At 46.3% G+C, this 21,209-nt stretch overlaps 1 protein-coding gene across 2 annotated transcripts in view; it reads right to left on the minus strand.

Annotated features, from left to right (window-relative positions):
- Positions 1 to 21,209, minus strand: part of Samd4a (sterile alpha motif domain containing 4A) — a 210,143-nt gene that overhangs the window by 27,293 nt on the left and 161,641 nt on the right. For both annotated transcript variants that reach the window (XM_026384080.2, XM_026384079.2), the window contains 4 exons: positions 15,592 to 15,701; positions 13,349 to 13,435; positions 5,670 to 6,003; positions 2,367 to 2,452 (listed from right to left, as the gene is read on the minus strand). In XM_026384080.2, the coding sequence (XP_026239865.1) occupies positions 2,367 to 2,452; positions 5,670 to 6,003; positions 13,349 to 13,435; positions 15,592 to 15,701 (617 nt within the window). The remainder of the gene's footprint in view (positions 1 to 2,366; positions 2,453 to 5,669; positions 6,004 to 13,348; positions 13,436 to 15,591; positions 15,702 to 21,209) is intronic.

Genomic DNA, 21,209 nt, shown 5'->3' on the forward strand with positions numbered 1-21,209 from the left:
CAGCCTAACTGCCCCCGGGATGCAGGTGTGCAGACCTGTATCTCAGGGGGGGGGCCTTCCAGGGAGGGTGTGTTCTGACGGCACAGAATGACCCCCAGCTGTGGAAAACCCTTCAGAGCTTTTGCACTCTCTCAAACTAAAATAATAACAAAGAGCCTTGAACAACATTTTCCCTCGAAAAGTACAGCACAAGCCCTTTCATCCTGACATGAATTCAGGGTAGTGGACACAAGCTCCTTCCTTCCCACAGGAGAAAGGTCCCTTTAAGCAGTCAGCAGATGAGACCACACAGTGCCGTCTTTGCATTGGGTCACTTGGGGCTGCCAGGGAGGAAAGGGGGAAAGAAAAATGAGAGTCAAGGGTGCCCAGGGAGGACGTGAAGGATGGCAAGGAAAGTGAGAGGCCTCAGGCCGACATTTTGGGGCTGCTGTAGACCAATTAGGAGGCTCACAGGTTGTTCAAAGAGGCAGCTGGAGGATTCACTATTTTAGTCTCATGGGCTCATCAACTGGAGGTGAGGTGGAAGGCACCTCCCTCCTGGCCTATCTTGAAGTCTCAGCGCTGAGGGTGGGCGTGGGAGAGGAAGCAGAGTTCCGGTTTGCTTTTTCAGAAGTTTAAATCCTCCCAAACCCACCCATGAAGGTCCTCCTCCCCAAGACAACACAGAGCTCTCCAGACACCACCTCTGCCTGGGCCCTTGTCACTGTCTTACTGAGTCTTCACCTCAGCAGCTCTGGAGCTGGCCTGGGGGCTTCAGCTTGGAGATGCTCCTCTGAGGAAAAGCCCTGGTTTCAGCTCTGGGTTAGGTGCCTACCATCCTCTCTGAGCTCCAGGATGTGAGGGGAGGATCTTATCAAGGGCTTTATTGACATGTGTGTGATGACCTGTTTTCTGTTTGTCTCACCTCACACCCTAAGCCACCCAGCGAGGGGCAGGGCCTAGGCACTCAATAAATTTCTACAGAAAGAATGAGTTATAACATCCTTCAATGTGATCTTGCCTTTTCTTCTTTCTGTCTTTTTTTTTTTTTTCACTAAAAACAAGGGCAGTGACAGGATTGGAAATAGTAAAATTGGAAATAGTTGGGGCTGTGGGAGGGGCCGTGTCTCTTCCTGAAATATACAAATAAGCCCTTTAGGCTTTGGCAATCATTAGATAGTACCTGGCTGATCTGGGGGAACCACTGCAGAGGAAAAAAATAAAGAAAGGAAAAGAAGTTTTTGTGTGTGAGCTCCCAACCTAGGCAGCTGATGGTGGTGCTCACATTGAGACAAAGGACTTTGGCTGGAGTGAATGGGGCACAGAAGAGCTCACGCTGCCCAGAGAAGGCACCGTGAGGATGGAGGTTTGAGAGTGACTGGGATGAATCCCGAGGAAGACTGTGCACCTGCATGTGAGGGTAGGCAGCATCTGATCATGGACATGGCAGAGGCCCCTGAGAACTGAAGAGAGAGACTTTCAATGGTCCAAGGCCTGTCTGGCAGCCTGGAAGGTGGGAAGCATGAATGGAATTGGAGAATGGACCAGGCCAGGCTGCTGTGCTGGGCATTTTCTCCTGGGTTCTGAATGCTGCCAGGCAGAGGCGAGGAGGCTCAGGGGCTGTTTAACCACCAAAAGGAAAAAAGACCTCACCACCCTAGGTTCTCTGGTTCTGAGTCTTCTGTAGCCTAGAGCTTGTCTCTGTAACTCTTTGTGCATGGGTGTGTGTGACCAAGGAACCACTGGATGCCAGGATCTGAGGCCCAACTCTTCCTCCCTATGTTTCCACCAGCCCAGACGCGCCAGGAGTCTGCCCAGCTCTGTACAGGAAAGCTGCACTCTGACCGTGCGGTAGGCACAGCCTCAGCTGCCTAAGTCCTCCTTCCAAAGGACATATGGCAAATACAGTTCCTATAAAAACCACAGTCCAAACAAACAGCTGTCAATCCACACACATATACAAACACACATCCATTATTTATTTGGTGTACTTTCTCTCTCCCTCTCCCTCTCCCAGTTTCCCTGCACTAAAAGGCAAAATGTTTCAACACGCAATATTAAAAAGACTTGAAAACACCCAGGGCTAGGTGGCAGGGCTCTGTGTCAACTACCCAGGCTTGGCCACTCAGGGATTCTTCTGGAGTCAGGAGTCCTCTCAGGCATTTCCCTGACAGCAAAGCTCTCATTCGGGGTGAATCTATGGTAATATAGAGCTGTGTCTGGGTTTGAGGTGGCTATCGCCTAGTTCTGCCTGAACTATTACTAATGACCATCCACCCCTCCCCAAAACAATTTGTTGGAGACTAAAACAATCATATCACAGAAAACTCTGAGAAGAATTTCTAAGCAATGAGGACAAGAGGTTGGTGAAACCAGTCACTACTCACCTCATGAATTAGACACTTGTCTATGAGCTGTAAATAGGAGCTTATATTTTCCTCATCAGGTCTGGAGACCAAGAGCTGTGTGCACACTGTGAAGGAAGAAGAAGAAGAAGAAGGAGAAAATGAGGATGGTGATAGATTAGGACAATGCACACCCGCTTCCAGCCTCAGAGATCTGCCTCTGATTTCCTTTCACGACCAAGATCTTGAAAGGTATGTGTGCCTGTGGCTTTACGTAAAAAGGCCAGGAGGCTCCTCATTCCACAGGAGTCAAAGGCTTGGTCACCGCTGGAGCCCTCGCCTGGAGAAGCCCCTTGGGTTAATTCCAGTCATACCATTCTATATTAAGCCTTGTGCCATCAGCCAGAGACACACACTGAGAGACACACACTCGGTGATAGGAAGAACAGCAGTTTCCTGAGCTCGGTCCTTGCAAGTGGCTCTGTATGAGGGGGCTTCAAAGCACTCAAAGTCCTCTGATGCTGTGGGAGAGCAGTCTCTATCGTTTTATGAATGAACCACACCCTTCTTTGCCAGGTGGAGAGGCAGTGGTGTTTGTGGAGGAAAGAGTCTGGCACCTCCTTTAGGCTGCGAGGCGTGTGGGCGTGCACAGGAGCCGGAAACCTGCCACTCAGTCGCTGGAGGGTTATTTTCTCTAAATGGTGCCTGCATTTATACACACACAGGTTTACCTGCATGCCCAAGGAAGTTCTAGTGAAGACAGAGCAGTTAGTCTGCAGGTAGAATACACACAGGAACTGGGCTTCTCAGGGTCACATATGATGGCCACTCTGCCCTCATCCTAGAGGCCACAAGGGCTTTGGCTTTGCAAGTGGCATTTTCAAGCCACAGTGGCAGGTCGGAAGTAGTCAGTCAGACAAGCAAGGGTATCTGGCACTCAAGCAGATCAAGATTGAAAACTGGGTATCCTATTTGGTTTCTTCCTCTTTCCAACCGATCTGTCACAGAATTCCATTTATTCCACATCTTTTTACATAGGTTTTCAGTACAGCACCTATTCATTCATTGATAGGGAGAGACCCTGATAAACAAACTATGGTTTGTGCATACAGTGCAACAGTGTACGATCTTTAAAAAATAATGCAATGGTGCTATTTTAATTGATAGCAAATGCATAAGAAAACAAGTTGCAGAAGAGAAGACCTGTGTGTGTAAACATGGACATCCACATGCTTATACATGTTGATAAAGTTTCTGAAAGGACATCCCTGACTTTACAGTGACTGTTGCAGAGCTTGGGAGAGGGGTTGATTTTCAATTTTCATCATTTTAATTTGAGCATGAATTTGGTTCATAACTTTTTATACCATAGTTAAAATGTAAACAGAACCAGAGGAGTGTGGGTCTCCTGAGGGCTGAACCCACCCTTGACCTCCACACAGGATGGGGTGCTGGACCACATACATGCTCAGGTGGCTGCTGCCCCCCATGAGAGGTGCAGAGGATGAGGGCCTACCCTAGCCATCGAACCCCAAGTGAAGCCAGGAGTCCTCGCCTTCTGAATCAGATTGCTATGGATTTGTCTTTTTTAAAGGACTTGCATGGGTGGGGGGATGTTTCCTATTGCGACTACATGGCTCAGTTGTCTAACAGTGAAAAGTTGGTTCTTTAAAATGGTCTGAGATATAGGATAATAAAGGGGGGAAAAACGATTTCTCCTTTCCAAAGAAAAAAGAATGCTATCTCCAAATTTTTTAAAAATAATCAAGATTTCCTGTGAAGCATCCCATCACACACAAATTATTCTAATATTGGACACTTTTCAGGACATGGACATAAAGGTCTGAGCCCTGAGAAAGGCAGAGGGTAGTCTGGGCAGCATGGGTGCTCTTACCCAAAGGTGATGCCATGAATTCCATCCTGCCCCACAGACATGCACGCAGCATGGCCATGGTGCACTTGGACAGTCCACGGTAAAGCAAGCTGCAGAGACTAATGTCATCCCTCACTTCTCAGGCACCCACCAATAGCCAAGCACTGTGTCACCTGCAGGGTATTTAGTAGCTGTGAGAAATGGTCTGACAGTGCTGCATATTAATGGGGACACAAGTCAAGCAGACAGACAACTGCAATCCAGTGTGAACTGGCCTAAAACAGAGAGTCTAAAGGGGCTTTGGGGCTTATGAGAGGGCTACCTGACCCAGTCCAGGGGATCAGGCAGCCTTCTTGGCCCAGATGAGGACTCAACCGAGACTTGCAGGATGAGGCATAACACAGGTGAAGAGAATGGGCTGAGGGAAGGAATGTTCTAGGCAGTACAGATATGCAGGTTGTACACTGCCCAAATGAACTCTGAGATGAGGGCCTGCAATGTGGCATCCACTGGGATAAGATGCTATTTTGCATTTATCTTTCAGGCTTATATGGACTATTAGTGGCCCAGGTCCCAGACAGAGGGAAAGGAGGCACAAAGGCTCAGAAATAAGAGAATACATAAGCTTCTGAAAACTCAGAAGACATTTCTATTTGGAAAGGATGGGGTGGTGAGGGCAGTGGAGGCAGCCAGGAGAGGCTGGTGCCAGGAGAGTCCATGGGGGTGCCTTCACATGGAAGTCAAGCCTGCTCCATCTTTAGCTAATTGGAAGGCATGGCGGTACCTAGGTGGGTAGGTGGAGAAGCTGCAGAGTTCAAATCCCAGCCCTGCCTCAGATGAGCAAGCCCAGGTGGGCTTCTTGGCCTTGTGCCTCAATTTCCTCCTCTGTAAAATAGGATGTTGGGAGGATTAAGCAAGCTGCCCAGGGAAGTACTGACAACCATAGTAAATACTAAATAACCACAAGCTCTTAGCACGAGAGGAGAGCATTCTGTACCGTGGATCAGACCTGAAGGGAGGATGTAAACACAGCCCCTGGAGAAGGTGAACAAAATGGTTCTGTGCTGAGAGTTCCCCAGATCACCACCCCTCTGCAATGCTTCCAGAGGCGAGGGAGGGGGCCTCTGTGCTCTGGGCTCTGCGCTCAGCAGCTCTGTTCTGCTGCTTTTCTCTCCTCTCCTGTTTGGAGTGAGGACCAGCTGCCAAGTGGTTTGTTCCTGAAGTTTACTTTTTCAGGATCCAATCCACCTTCTTCTCCCAAGGCCCCTGGTCCAGTGGGCTCTAATGAGAGGGCCGACACAGTGTCCCCTACCTGCAGGGCTCAGAACCTGGAGTTCCACTCCGCATGGCATGACCCTGAGCCACACTTTCCTATCTGGAAAACACAGGCCCCGCCATCGACGTGGACAGGCAGTTTACCCAGCACCCGGGAGCCCCTCGGGAGCTCTGCTTAGTGGTATGAAAGAGAATACCTTTCCCCATGACGCGTGTGAACTGCCCAGGCAGGTCCCCCTCTGGCAGGGGGGCGACAGCCAGCTCCCCATCACAGCTGCTCAGCTGGTGTGGCTGCAGCCCGCCGCTGGCCCCAGCCGAGGCGCTGGCAGAGGCGCTGGTGGCCACTGTGTTGTCTTTGCAGTCAGGGCTCTGGCTCTCAGGGCCCATCAGGGAGGGCTGGTGTTGGGCTGGAGGCTCCCGGCGGCGCGCCTCCGGGGTGGCGCTCGGGGAGCTATAGGCCTTGATGGGAGTCAGGATCATCTGGTGCAGTTCCTGAAGGGGGATGCGCAGGCTGCCCCCCTCGATGATGTCCTGGACAGGCAGAGAGAAGACTTGTGTTAGATTCTGGGTGAGTGCCACCTGCATACCTCCCCGGCTCTGAGCTGTTCTCAGAACTCACAGCTGCTGACCCCCTTCCTCAGTGTGAGACTTAGACAAGTTTCTACTTTTATTTCATCATTCTTACATTAGCCCAGGTAGAAAATTTGGAAAATACAAATTTGTGTAGTGAGAAAAATATGTACCACCTGAAAATCCCACTGTCTACAAGTGACCACTGCTTCTCCTTGCCTTCGACACTTTTCTGCAAAATGGGTTTCTTATTTTACACTCATACCTTTTAGAATTTGTATCACAAAGTTGGGTCATAGTTGACTTTGTGTCCTATGCAAGCCTTATTCCAGATAAAGGACTCTGTTTCATGCACACCTTCACGCAGCCTGTGTCACTAGCAGCACAGATCGGTGACTAAAAGCAGACTCTGGGGGCAGATGCCCAGGTCTGAATTTAGGCACTGCTGTGTGACCTTGAGCAAATGAGTTCACCTCTCTGTCCCTCAGTTTCCCTGGGGACCAAATGAGGATAATAATCGTATTATTATTATTATTATTATTATTAATGATGTATTTTTATGGCTGCAGGTCATAATGCCTGTGTTACGTGCTGCTTTGTGAATGATGTGTTGAGTGCTTCTACACACCGGGCACCATGCCAGGCAGGGGCATGTCAGGCATGGGCATATGGTGGGAACAGCCTTTGGCATTCCCATGGGAACTTTACATCCTACCATGAGATAGATCCATCATGCCAGGGTCTGGGGTGCAGTGACATGAGGGGAGTTCTCTGGAGGGGGTAACACTAGAAGATGTCCCCAAGAAGAAGCATCCCAGGGTACAGAGAGGACAAAGGCTCTGAGGTGGGCATGTGGGAGGATCAGCAGGTGGCCTGCAGTGGAGGAGGTTGACTGAGGGCAGAGGCATGGGAAATGAGGTCTCAGGGCCCCCAGGGGTCATGAAGGCCTGCAGGCAGGGGCAGTGATGTCAGAAATTATTCTAAATGAGATGGAAAACCAGGGAAGGTTTTCCAGAAGGGGAGCAACAGTTTTAGAAGGATGATTCTGGAAATCATATGTTTAAGGTCTATATGCTAGAATGTGTATAAGTCACATATTCATGTCTTTCTATGTTGTAAAATAAACTCGGACCATTCTGCACCTACTTGGATGTGCTGGTTGTTACTTATTAGAAAAAGGAACATTGATTCTTGGACGAGTGACAGACAAACTCTGGACTGGCCCTGGTGGTGAGGATTGTGGTTGGAGGCCTGGGCTATTCCCTGGCAGGGTAGGTGGGCAGGACCCTCGGCCACAATGCTGCCTCCAGTGCTCATGCAGTCACAGCTCTCCCTGGGACCCAAGAAGGACTGCCAACCAAGGCCTGGATTACAAATGAAGTCCTTTATCTTCTGAGAGCCCAGAATAGCAAGGACATAATTTTAAAAGCTTGATGCCCTGAGTACCCAAACCATCCCTGGGATCCTCTCTGAGAAAAAAAAAAAAATCACTTGAAGATGTCATGGGATGCAAACATCTAGAACACAATCATGCCTGCACCCAAACCTTTCCAATCAGCTGAGCAGAGAAAGGAAGGCCAAGGGCGGCAGCCTTGGATGCATGTGCTTCAATTCTGGGCAGCCACACCCTGTCGTCCGAGGTGGCCTGCTTTGTTGTTTGGAAGGACTGGGAGTGGAGCCTGAGTTGTGCCTTAGCCTCACTGGGATGAAGGTTTCGTGAAGGAAGTGAATTTCTAATTAGTCACCAGAAGTGTCCCAAACCTGGCTGGAGCTACCGTCCAGTTTGTTAAAGAAGGTCTGCAGAGTCTACTGCCTTCCCTGGGCACACAGACTGGTGGGTGTGTGCTCATCATTCTAATTCTCAGCTGCCCCAGGACCAGCCCTTCCCAACATCTGGAAGCATCTGGATGCCAGGATGTGCACGACTTCCTTGACTTTGGGCCTGGTGATCTGAGCAGGGCAGGGCACAGGAGGCAAGCCAGCTAACTCATGCTCAGGGAGTGCCTGCTGCCCCTCCTGACCCAACTGTGTGCCGCCTGCGGGACTCTGGCCCTCCCTTGGGTTCCTGTACCTGTCCAACACTGTGTTGTGAGGGTACCAAGCTCCTGCCCAGCCTGGTACTAAGCAGAAGAAAGAAAAGAGAGAAAGGGGATGTGGCCCCACAAGGGGAGAATGGGTAAGCTGAGTGAGGGGCATGGTATTGCATGTGTCCCCGCTGTACCATCCCTGTGTCTGCCACTCAGGTGAGCACATGCAATGCTGGAGACACTGTTGACTGCCACCAGGCCCTCACCTGCCCTTGTCACCTGGCAAAAAGGCTTGGTTGAGAGGAGAAAGGATTTGGGTGATGCTCAGAGCTGAACTTCAAACAGAAAACATCCATACCCCAAGTACAAATCTCATTTTTGTTTTCTACTGGGGTAACCGTGCCAAAAAATAAAATCACAAACATGATGAATAATGTCAGACACTCTCTGTAAAATATAACTTCCCAGGGATCATGTGGAGTTTTGTTTTGCCCCATGGACTTCAAACCATTGTCTTAAAGATAACACTTAGCTAACAACCAGTTAGCCGAACCCCTGCTAATGTCAGCACCAGAGGGTGGGGGCATTGTGACCATCACGTTGCATTCCTACCTCTTAAGCATGAATCCCTGAACTCGGCTCCGAGTGCCCACGTTGAGAAGCAGGCGGAAAACAGCCTGAATGGGACCCAACCTAGCATGCTCGACTAGCTGTGGGAATTAATTTTCCATGTTGACAAGCCTCTCTCCATCCTTTATGCCCAAAACATAATCCTAAATTAAAGAGAGGCAAATGAAGCTGTCCAATAACTAATATGCCCATTCAAAAGTGCCGAGCCGAGGAGCTCATTTGTAAGCAGATAATGGGGAATCTGGTCCATGGAGGCAGCAGCCCAGTGATTGCTCAGTGGATGGGCAGGAAGGAAATTCCTGTCCAACAAGCCCAGCTCTGGCCTGACTTTCCTAGGTCTTATAGAAAGGCTGGTTCAGTGCCTTTCCTGAGCATGTGACAATAACAAGGCACAAAACATCTGGAAAAGAGAGCTTTTGGCAGCCAAAGCGTCCCCAGCACTGATGTGATGTGTCCCTGGCCCCATCCTTCCTTTCATGTGAGAAGGATTTGGATTCTCATATAACAGGTCTCCTGAGTCTACTTAGATCCATTCTCTCTCTTTTCCTTCATGAATCATCTGCTGAGCCCTACATCAGCCAGGAGCTGTTCTGCATTGTATCTATATAAAAGCAAAGACGTCATCACCCTGAGATGCTGATGGTTCCTGGGACCCATAGAGTATGTTGGTGTCAGGGCAGGGAAGGAACTATGGGACAGAGAAGAGGGACCCCTGGCTGCTACTGTGTGTCTCTGTGTGCATTGATGCTTCAAGAAAAAAAGAAGAGTGAAGAGCATGAGGGGCAGAAAGGACAGGTGAAAGGTGCCCAGCAATGAAGCTGGAGAGCTCTTCCAGGGTGGCTTGCTAAGAAGTTTGGACTCATTTGAGTTTCCTCCTCTTAAAACAAGCATCTATCTTGTTAGCTTCGGAGGTTTGCTGTCAGGGTCAGATGCACTGATATGTGTGGACCATTTTTTAAAGTTATCACATGCACTGTACTATATAGAACATTATTATTCTGGAAATATCTAATACTTAATGCTATTAAATTTAACTGCTCTTTCTCTGAAGCAGTTGATGAGATCCAACCTCAAGAACAAGATCTGGAAGAGTCCAAAGAAAAGGTATAGACTTCCAGAGAAGCATATTTCTCTCTCAAAGGGGAAACAAATAGAACTAGGTGATTTGTGTGTGTGTGTGTGTGTGTGTGTGTGTGTGTGTGTGTGTAAGAGAGAGAGAGAGAGAGAGAGAGAGAGAGAGAACGAACACACACAGATGTGGGATCCTTTCTCCACACCACAATTCCAGGTTCAGAAATGGTTCCATTTCACAATCTGGAAGTCAATAGGAAAGAATAGATATCTCAAAGCATGTGGAGACCTTTTTTCTTATTAATTAAATATTGAAAAAATCAACGGTAACCACCATGATGTTGCTTGTTCCTTTTCTATCAAATGGTTTGAGAAGCCTACAGCTCCATACTTGGTGTCTTGCTACACATCCACAGTCCTGGTTTGTGGGTTTCTGCTTCTGTCTGCCCCTCTTTCCTGCAACTTTTCTCAACATGGCTGTAGTGACCAGCTGATGGCCAGTTCCAGGGGACAATGTTTAGTCCTCACTGTGTCACATCTGTGCCACCTGATGGAATTCCTGATTCCAACATTCTCCTGTCCCTGTAGGCATGGCTCAGGGCTCATCATTACCTATGATCACTGGGTCTTTTTGTTGGTATGGTATACCTCAGGGCTCTTCTCACTTGACACACACATCTGAGGAGTGCCAACTACCAATTATGTACAGATGACCACAACTGGGTCATCCAGATCTTGCTGTTTCCTGGACTCTAGACCTGTTCTTCTGGTCACCAACCTACCATCTCTGAGTGTCCCACAGGCATCTCAAGACTTGGCCCATTCAATTGAACTCCCTCTTCCCACTTTAGTTCAACTGAACACCCTCTTCCCATTCCTCCTAGATTTCTGTCCCCAAATGCCACAACATCTAAGCCAAGACCTCCTGATGATCCCTGAACGCCCGCTACAGGACGCCTCCCGTCCGTCTCCATCCTCACTGCCTCTGCTGTGGTTCGAGGTCCCATCAAGCCCCTGCCAGAGTCTCCTCCTGAGTCTCCCAGCAGCATCGAGCTCCTGGAAAGGCTTCCCTCCAAACCTGTGCGGCGTGGCCTGCTTCATTCCAGGCAGATTCCCTTTTCTGCCCGGGGGATGACGCTGATCACACTGTGCTGTGAGGTCATCCCAGTGCATACCCCAGAATACCCTGGAGCAGGAACCACATACCCCTCACGGCCAGCCTCCAGTGGACGGGGCAAATCAAGTGCAAGTAGTTGCTTGGTAAGTGTTCAGGAACTGAATGGAAGAGCTCTGGACACAGAGACCGTCTGGGGCAACTACTGATTATGAACTAGCTTCGGGCGGGGTCCCAGCCATCTCCTTAGAAATCTGGGTTCTATGTGAGGTAAGAATGCCGGAGGGGGCAAGGGCATGGTGACAACATTTCCAACAGCACAGTCAGCTGGAGGGGTGTCTGGGGATGCTTGATTTGAATGTCACTTGCCATCAGTGGTAACAGGTGATCAACAACCCCCATCCTCAAAGGGCAGAAGCAGCAGGAGAGGCAGCCCTCCGGGCCCCAGGGGCTCAGTCCTTTGCATATACTGAGAGGTTCCTCTCCACCTACAGGCCACCAGCTCCAGAAGGGACAGTAGGCAGAGCATCTAAACATTCAGGCATTCTGAAGTGAGCCAACCTGGTCATTGAAGCTCAATTTCACCCTCTCGAAGAAGTCAAACTCAGTACTGCTTTCCTCTTAGCCTTGAAAAGTCATTATACACGTGGCATCTTTTTAACATCCCCATGTCAGGGACCTGGCAGTCAGTAGTAGTCGAGTACTGACTAGAATGTGGAGTCAGCTCTATTCTAGGTGTGACTCTCTGGGACATAGTACATCACTGACTTATCAAAGCCTAGATGGATCAGGCCACCTGCGCTATCTGGCTGCCCTAGTGCTCTGATTTTGGCCCAAGACTGCAATAAAGCAATAGCAATTTAATCTCTCATCTCTGAAGTGGAAGGTACATTTCCTCAGCGATGGAGGTATGAATGAATTCCTGAAGGATGCTCCAGAAAGAAGAAAGGAAAGATCATGCTTCCATCCTCAGGCTTAGCAATCTAATCTTTATGCAAAATAACTGCTGTACTTTTCTAACAGTAAATTGGCCTGTTAAATGTTCCCTCAAAGAGAATAATTTCTTAGATTAAAAATGGCAAAGATTACTCAGACAAGCTTCTTGGCAAAGGAGTTTACGTAAAATACGAACAACAAAGCTTCAGGTTCACTTGGGGACCTCACTTGTAATCTGTAATGCATTTTAAGAGCATATCTTTAATCATGGATGTGTGGATGTGCATCTGAATAGCTCCTACCTGTCTGTCCATCCAGAGGTTTTAAAAGAAACTTTCCTTGTTATGTTTTTGTATGCGCATTCTTTTTTATTTTTTATTTTAATTTTTTTTTTTTTTTTTTTTTGGTGCTTGGATTAGCTCAGTGAGTGTGCTACCACTGAGATTTTTATTTTTGACACAGAATCTTACTAAATTACTGAGACTGGCCTTGAACTTGTGATCCTCCTGCTTCAGCCTCCTGAGTAGCCGGGATTACAGGGATGTACCACTGTGCCCTGATAATATGCATATTCTCTAAATATATATATATATATATATATACACACAATTTATGATGTGCCACTAAATGTAACTTTATATTGTAAATGTAAAATTCCACACATTCACATCTCTGTGAATAAGTTTTTTAAATTTCCTACTTTATTAAAATGTTTGTGTTCATCAGACTTGCTTGAGACTGCCTAGCTCAATATTTTATCCCCTCTCAAAGTCTCCATGGGATAACTGAGAAGTTACCATACACACACTATAACTTTCAAATACCTACAGAACTTTCCACCCACCACTCCCAACACTAGTGCACAAGAACCGCAGCTCCAGGGACAGAAGCAACACTGGTTTGCTTGTGTTCAGAACAGTGTCTGGCTCTCCATTAGATAAAATTACAGATACCTCGTCCTCAAAAATGACAATTTTACCAGGATGACTTCCAGATACAAGATTAAGAAATGAACCTGTGTTAGTAGCAAACAAAAAGATAGTGGGCACCTGAGAACTGCTTTTAATGTCAGAATAACTTTTTCCAGCATTCTACATTTTTAGTATGGTTCTTATCAGAGTCTGGGGGACTCCTTTTCTTGTTAAATTAAAATCTGAAACCATTCTCTCGAGAGCCAACTGTGTCTGCCTGCCCAATGCATTGGATCCCCTCGGTGGAACCTGGAGTACCCCTTGGTGTGCAGATCTCTACAAGTGCTTACAAAGCAGAGGCAGATGCACACGCAATTTGACAGCATCTCACCAGAGGCCTGGGATGGCCAGTCACGGACAGCTTGGACCCAGGATACAAGGAAGCAATGTAACCAGGAAACCTCAGGTCAAAGTCATTTCACTTTTTCTGACTTTGCTAAGGAGACTGCATGATATTTTCTTTAACCTCTGCTAATAACCTTCTCAACTGAGAATTTTGCTTGGTCCATTTTCCCATGATGAAAGTAGAAAGGTTCCCTCACTCCTTGAACACTTACCCTTTCCAAAGACTTCAGGAGGTTTTGTCTTTCTTTGAGCTTCTGAATACTGATGACAATTTTGTGTCTTGCACCTTTGGTAACATTCTGGAATTAAATATAATCAATATTTAATTAAAACATATTTTTAAGGATTGACTTAGAGACCCTCAGAGGCTACTTAGTAATCTGCTGTCTTCTTGGTTCCTACGGGTTCACATGTAGTTGATATGTATGTCTCTCTCATTGGCACCTCTGTCAGAAACATCTTCTTACTAAATATTCTAACTCCACCTGTCTACACATTTGCCTGTGTCTTTTGCATGTGACCTTTAGGACGGAGAGATACAGAATAGCCAATTATTCCACCCAGCAGGACATTTCTTCAATAGTCTTAGAAGATAATTTTAGGTCAAACACCCTCTTTCTACAGTCCCTCTTGTTTTCCCTGGGGTCCCAACCTCATCAACTATTCATTGTTTTCTCAAACCTTTCCTGCGTTTATAGGAAAGCCCCATACAGTCCACGTGGAGTATTATAAAACAGGAACTTTTTAAAAAATTAGTTTGCAGGCCTTCTTTTTTTTCCATAAAGAAAATAAGAATAGAAAATTAACCTAAATCCATAATTCACTCATCATTTCAGGCAAATGTTAGGATTCCCAGAATTGTAGATTTTATCTTCTTAAATCTGTAGCAGTGGAGAACCTAAGGATTCTTCCAGACACTTGTTGATTATAGATCCTGCAAATTCCCCAGTAGAAGGTCCCTTTTTCCATTGGCTTGCAGATACAGGACCTCTACCCTGGTACAACTCTTCCGTTGAATTTCTTTTAATGAAGGAAAAGATGGGAACCCTAGTAACATCTACTTTACTTAGAAATATTAAGACTTAAGTGACACATGAACCCACTTTCTAAGATGTCTAAGATGAGACATGGGGAGAGTATATTTCTGTTAAGCCTTAACTTTAGGCCAAAGTGAATTAAGTTCCCCTGAAAAGTTTGTGTCAGGCTTTGCCTTTGCCTTCTGTGTTAATTATTTCTTTTTGTTTTTTCTCAAGTTGAACAACTGATGACTTCGATTATTTTCTCAACTCTGACCCAAACACAAAAATGCTCTTTGAAAGGGTTCTCATCAATTCCTGGGATCTCAAGGAGTGAACGAGATCCAAAAAGCAGTAGGATAAATGTTAGGAAGTCGAAATTAGTGCCTTTCATTCTGGGAGAATGTGCAGTGACTCTGGGCTTTGTCTTGCTCTCAATACTGGTATTCAGCCAGGCCTGCAGAGGTTAACTGAGGGGACAGAATAAGCAATGGGAAACCAGAGATCTGCCAGGAGGTATGATCCAGACCAGCCATGCTCCAAATGGTACAAATCTCCTCTTCCTGCAGGGGAAATCAGTTCTTTAAAAATCTTTGCTCAAAGAAAACCGAGGTCAATTTGAAACATGCAAATAGCATCTTAAACAAGGCAAACAAAGACATCGGTCAGATCTATTGACCAGAACACAGCATGGTAGGAGACATGCTTAGTTTCAGGGGTTCTGTTGACTGGTCTTTGGCATCCTGTACTTGGGGAAGGATGCTTTAGAAGGAAGGAGGAACTTTGTCCTTTTATGGCATTCACAAGGAAAGTGAAATCTGAAACCTGGGGAAATCTAATTCTAAATCATTTTCCCATGCTATTCAAGGCAGTTTAGAAGAAAAAAAAATTATTTTGAACAATTTACTCCAATCTCAATGAAAACTAGCTTAAATATGATTCTGCAAAAGTGTTGGGGCAGATCTGAAGCATGGCCTGGTGCCTTTATTCACTGGTCCAGTCAGTAGTTAACTGATATGTGACTGGACTGGACAGCAGACAGTGGACCTGGTTCCTATTCAAACAAGCCCTGGGTGGGCAGAGAGAGGGAGAGAGCCAGGAAGGCCAAAGCAGAGACAATGACTCCTTGGGACCCTCGCCCAGTGTCACTTTCCAGAGGCTCCATTGATTCCTCCCTCGCACCTTGAACTTCCAGTGTGTACTTAGATTCTATCTTTTCCTAACTCTCTCTGGCCCTCACACCCTCAGGACCCCTTGGTTGCAGGCTTGTCTTCTGCCTCCTATTGGACTCTGAGGCAAGAGCTCAGCCTTACTCACCGGGGGATGCAGCCGGCTCCCTGCATCCCTAGAACAAGGCAAGCTACTGGGTGGATCTAGGACTGGGCCTGTCTGGGGCTTGAGCTTCACCCTCGCAGGGGGGTGATCCTTCTAGCACATACCTGAGCCTCCAGCTGGCACTCGGTGAGGGCCATCATTTCCTCATAGGTCATCTGGGAGAAAAGCGCGGCGTATTTGTGCAGGCGGAGGCTTTTTAACCAGGCTGGAACATCTGTGGTGCAAGATGTGCCAGAGATGGGGAAAGAAATGAGAGGGGACATGAGGAGGGGACAAAAGATGTGGGAACAGAGAGAGGAAGAGGGTGATGTGGTCAGAAGAACAAAAGAAAAAGAAAATCTCGATGTTACTACTTCATTTTGGCAGCGAATTAATGGACTCAGAAATCTTGAGCTAGCGATGACATTCCTGCCGGTGGGTTCCTTGGTTCTACTTCAGACAAGGGATTGTTAACTTGGGGTCCTTGGGCTCCAAGGCATACAGGAATTCCCTGAAATCATACCCCAATTTGTGACTGTGTGGGTAGTTTGCTGGGCAGAGGGTCATCCATAGCTTCCATAAGGGGTTCTTGAAAAAAAAAATCTAAGAAACCATGGCCTGAGCATGACCAGTTCACTGTTGATTTGGAAAGAACCAATTTAAAATGTTAAAACGAGATTCAGTGAGTCTACATCCTTAGGATAATTTCTTTGTAGGTTTAATGCAGATTGCCATATGTTGTTTCAGCCCCTTCTGCAGAGACAGGAAAACCAGGTAACAATGGTCCCCATCCCGGCTACAAGGGAAGTCAATGGAGTACCTAGCCTGATCTTTCTTTCTCCTCCCCAGGCCTCAGTGGGATAAAGGGCATCCTGGACCTGGCACTATCTCTTTGGTGGGGGTGTGTCTGCTGATCATTCCTCTAAGCTATGGAACATAGCTGGATACATCTTCAACTTCTTCCTTGTATGTCAACCAAAAATATCACCACTCACAAGGTCCAAAGATTGGTTAGATAATAGAAATAGATTAATAGAAATTCCCCCCACACACCTGAAATAAGCCCCAAGTTTGGGATTCTAGAATTAAAATTAGATAGTAGCTATTACTGGAAATCCTCAGAATTATGACCTTGCTAAGTACAACCCAAACAAAGCATTGGCCCATTGTCTTTTAAGTCAAAGAGTTTTTGAGTGGATAGGATCTTTGAAAAGTTTCCAGAATCATCTTCCTTTCCACCACACCTCATTTTACAGATTGACAACATTAAGTCAGGAGGCCTAGATCACAGAACAAGTATGTGGTGAAATGGGGACTAGAACTTAGGTCTCCCAAGTCTCAGCTCTTCCCTACATTGTATCTTCTCCTAAAACAAAGAAAAAAAAATAGCCCATCAGTGGTAGAACTGAATAATCACAGACTGCAAGGTACTTTGAAGTGCTGGGTTATTGGGTGTTATTCATGTTTTCCATGAAGTATTACCAATAATTTTAACCATGTTCATCACAAGATTCTGTACTGTTGATTACTAAGTGCCTTATTCTGAAGCATTGATAAACCACACACATTTCAAAACAAGTGGCAACCTTCCAATTTTTCAATGTTTTGAGTCGATATCCAGGTTGATGAAAGATGCCTTGCCAATTCTGAAATCAGGCTCTGCCTCTTAGGCAGACGAAACCAAGTTAGGGACAGTGAATGGGAATGATCTCCTGACACTCAAAGACGTAGAAGATTGGGATGACTCCTGAGGCTGAGTCTCGACTTGCTGTCATGCAAAGGCCTATGAAAGGGAATTTCTGAATAATTAGAATGGAGCATTCGATGGCTTTTTAGGAACAGACTCAGTTATTTCAGGCTAGAAATTGCTTCATTCTGTGCCTGGAAGCCCTTCAAACTACTGTGACAAAAGAGTGTCTCTAGCAACATCATTAACCATAAACAGACAAGGCTTCCCAGGCACATCCGACTAACCCTTTACATCCTCCTCCACTCAAACTACCATATTGGGTCAAGAGTCTAGGACATACGAGGCTCAGGAGTCTGGTACCTTCCTTTGTGTGATACCCCAGAGCTATTATAACAGACTTTCTTCTCCAACATACTTTTGTTTCTGTTGAAATGAGCTAATGCTTCTGCGTGTGAGCAGCCATAGCTACAGTGCCAGCTTTCAAGCCACCTACATTTTACCGCTTTGTCATCAGGTTTCATGATAACTACTCACATCTTTGAGAAGTCTTAAGTCACTGCTCAGAAAATGTAGGGGACCATTATTCAGAGAAGTATGGTTAACCCAGTGCCACAACTGGGCCCAATTCATCGCAAAGGAGTATGAAGCAATCTCTTGGACCAAATTTCACCAAGGGTCCTTATAGCTGAGTCGGGCCAAATCTACTGATAAGTCAAACAGAATCCTCAGTCACTGAATCGTGTTGCAGACTGGGTGCTTTATAAGCCAAGTTGACAACAGCGTGTCTAAGAGTCAGGAAGCACAAGGGACAAGTCTCAGGTTGGAAAGTTTCAGTTCAATCAGTGCTAGTTTGTTTAATATAAAACTCTTTTGACAACTAGAATTTCTGATAGAGGCATGGAAGGGCCTACCTTACTCATTTAGTCAAAATGGAGGTCATTGGGAGTAGTTTTCCTGGAAAAGACTCCATACAATTTCACAACAAGGCTGAGTTAGGCCTTCCTAAAGAGCTATTCTGAATGCATTCCTGGGAAATGTAAGCTCCTCTGGCTTTCTGTTCTTTGAGGCAGGCACACACTGCTGCTGTTTGTAGAGCATCTTAGAGCCTAGCCCAGGAGAGCTCTAAAGAGCTTTCCTTCCTGCAGCTTGAACTAAGAAACAAAGAGGAGATCCCAGTTCTTAAGAACATAGCCTACCAACCCTTCTCCCTGGGGTGGTGGTAAGTCATCTTCCCTTGTCAGTAATTAAAACAAAATTATATAAAGAAGGAAACAAACCAGAGAACTGAGAGCCTTGACCGTTTCATTTACCCAAGTCAGGAATTCCAATGATTGGGATGCTAGATTCTGTAAGGTGTTAGCCAGGGATGAACTCTTAACTAAAAGCATAGGTCTTTTTCCAGGATCCCAGATGCCACCCTGTTGGATGCAATCTAAGAACCACCTGATGTTAAGCTTAAATTTTCCTTTTTCAATCTGTGAAACTGTGGCTATGGTTGGAAGACAAAGGCAAAAAGAGGAGAATCAGAACTGTTTCCTAGAGAAGCTGATACACCAATGAAGGTACACATACAAATATCTTCAGGGCTCCCACCTGTGGCTGATGCCCAGATGTTGAACTTGATCTGGACTGCTCCTGCTGGACATACCAATGGAAGTCCCAAACTAGAAAGTCACTTTCTTATACGATATGAGAAAGAAAGAAAGAAAGAAAGAAAGAAAGAAAGAAAGAAAGAAGCCTTGACTATATGCTAAATTGAATTTCTTGCCAAGTGTGGGAATCCTGATATTTGCTCCTTCAACATTTACCAAATCCCTCTGATGGGAGGCAGGCTCTGTGAGGACCTGTCCTTGTGATCAAGGAACATTATTTAATCCAGAGAGTATGGCTGACTCACATACAAAAGATTATAATAGCTGCACTTGTGCTGAGTATACTCAAAGTTCTAGAGAAGTACAGAATAAATGAGCATTTGAGTTTGCCTGAGGGACTGAGGAACAACATCTTGCAATTTGCTGCTTGGAGTAGCCCAACTTGGAGTCCACTGGGCAGATCATATTGAGGAAGACATCTCAGAAAGCAGGAACAGTAGAAACAAAGCACAGAGCCAAGAGAGCATTCACAGTAGAGCAAATGGTGGTGAATGGAGGAGAATGGCCGGAGACAGGTGGAGCACATAGGCAGAGGTGTCAGATGACTGAGATATGAAATGCTGAAACCAGGAGAGTAGAATAGACTTTGTCATGTGGGTGATGAATGTGCTGGAAACGTGGTGGCTATCAATTTGGTAAGAGAAAACACAGGATCAGCAGATTTGGGGAGAAATGGTGAACTCCATTTTGATCACATGAGTGTCAATGCTTGGGTCATCCAAGGAGAGAATTCAACTGGCCAAGATTTTGAAAGAGAGAGGTGAGCCTGGAGAACAACTTGCCTTGCCAGTAGTTCATGGTGGCTGTCACAGAAGTAGGTGAGATTACTCAGATAAGGATCAGTGAGTGAGATTAGGAGAGAGCCAAGGGGGAGCCTTAGAATGGCAGGCTTTGTGGGGAAGGTGTAGGAAGAGAAGGCAGCAGGTAAGAGGTTTCTAGGAGAAAGCACCCCCATCCATGTGCATGATGGTGGCCTCCCATACCATAGTCTCCCCATCCTTCCTGAAGCTCCTTCTAGATATGGTGGCAGCCAATACTGGTGTATTTTCTGATGGCCATTCTTGATAACTGTGCTATACCCATCTTGGAATAAGTTCTGTATTTATCTATTGATCTTTACTAATGGGATCAAATTTTAAATTATGCTGATTTCTAATTTTCTTTTAGAGTTGGAGTAAATCCTCCAGAGAGGCATTGTGACCTGCACAACAGCTCACGCGGAAGCTAGCTCCAATGAGAACGTGGGCTGCTTTTCTCCAATGAAAGCCACAGCAGTTATAGCTGAATATAACAGGTCAATAAGCTGTGCGACACCCAGCCACAAACAAGGACCCCTCAGGAGAGAGAAAGATAGGATGAACTTGGGAAGTAATACGAGGAGGAGAAAATAAAGAATCCCCGGAAGACAGAAGCACAGTTTTCCACAAGATGGCTCAGGCACGGTGCTCCTGGTGGAACGGGAGATCGAATCCCATTCACCTCAGAGAGCCAGGTGAATATCCAACCACTCTCACTCCAAGATGTGACTGCATTCTCGGTCTCTGAGGGAGGGAAGAGGGAAAGCCAACCAAAGGGAAAGAGGGCAAACCACACTCTTCATCCTTGAAGTAAGGGGCAAAGTATTTCTTTCAAGAACAAAGCACAGAAGTTTAGTGACACCATCAAGATTACCAGAGCCTGTCTCTGCTTCTGGCCAGAGCACAACGAACAACCCAATGCTACTCCAGCCTCTGAGCAAAAGAATAAAGGAGCTTTGGTCTCTGGTTCCTTTGGAGCTGGATCCTCTTGAGCATGCTCCTTGATACTAAGGAGTGTGCATAGTGGGCTCCAGGAGGACCTCCCTGCTTGTGGGGACAAATATGAGTCTTAGAAGGCACGGAGATAGCCTAGTTTGGAGTAAAACACTCTCTCTTAAGTATTAGGTGCAATCACAGGGACTAAATCACTCCCTGCCATTTCCATCAACCAGGACATCCATGGTGCTGTTCTATATGCAGCAAATTTTACAACATTAAATCATGGCAGTGATCAGTATCCAAAGCTACCCTCCATATGCCTACTTCATCCTTAGAACACTTCAGCTGAAGGAGTGGAGGTTACAAGTCCCAAGACCTTTAGGACCTGGGGGAATTCCAGCAATTTGCTTCCCAAAGTCATGAGAACTCTCTCAGCCTGAGAACAGTGAGGACCCGAGACCATGAGGACCTGTTCATGAAGGTGGCGTGTTGGCATTTGGGGGAAAAAAGAAATATGAAGCAAATTTATTAAACTAAAATGAATTCAAAACAGCACCTGGAAAGCCAATACTCTGAAAATAATGACTAGTTTCAATGATAGCCATGATGAAAAGTGTCCCAGACATGCACGAAGCTGTTCACTCCCATTCCATCACTTGGACCTT

Source organism: Urocitellus parryii, chromosome 6 (assembly GCF_045843805.1).
Source record: "Urocitellus parryii isolate mUroPar1 chromosome 6, mUroPar1.hap1, whole genome shotgun sequence".
In the NCBI taxonomy this organism is placed as follows: domain Eukaryota; kingdom Metazoa; phylum Chordata; class Mammalia; order Rodentia; family Sciuridae; genus Urocitellus; species Urocitellus parryii.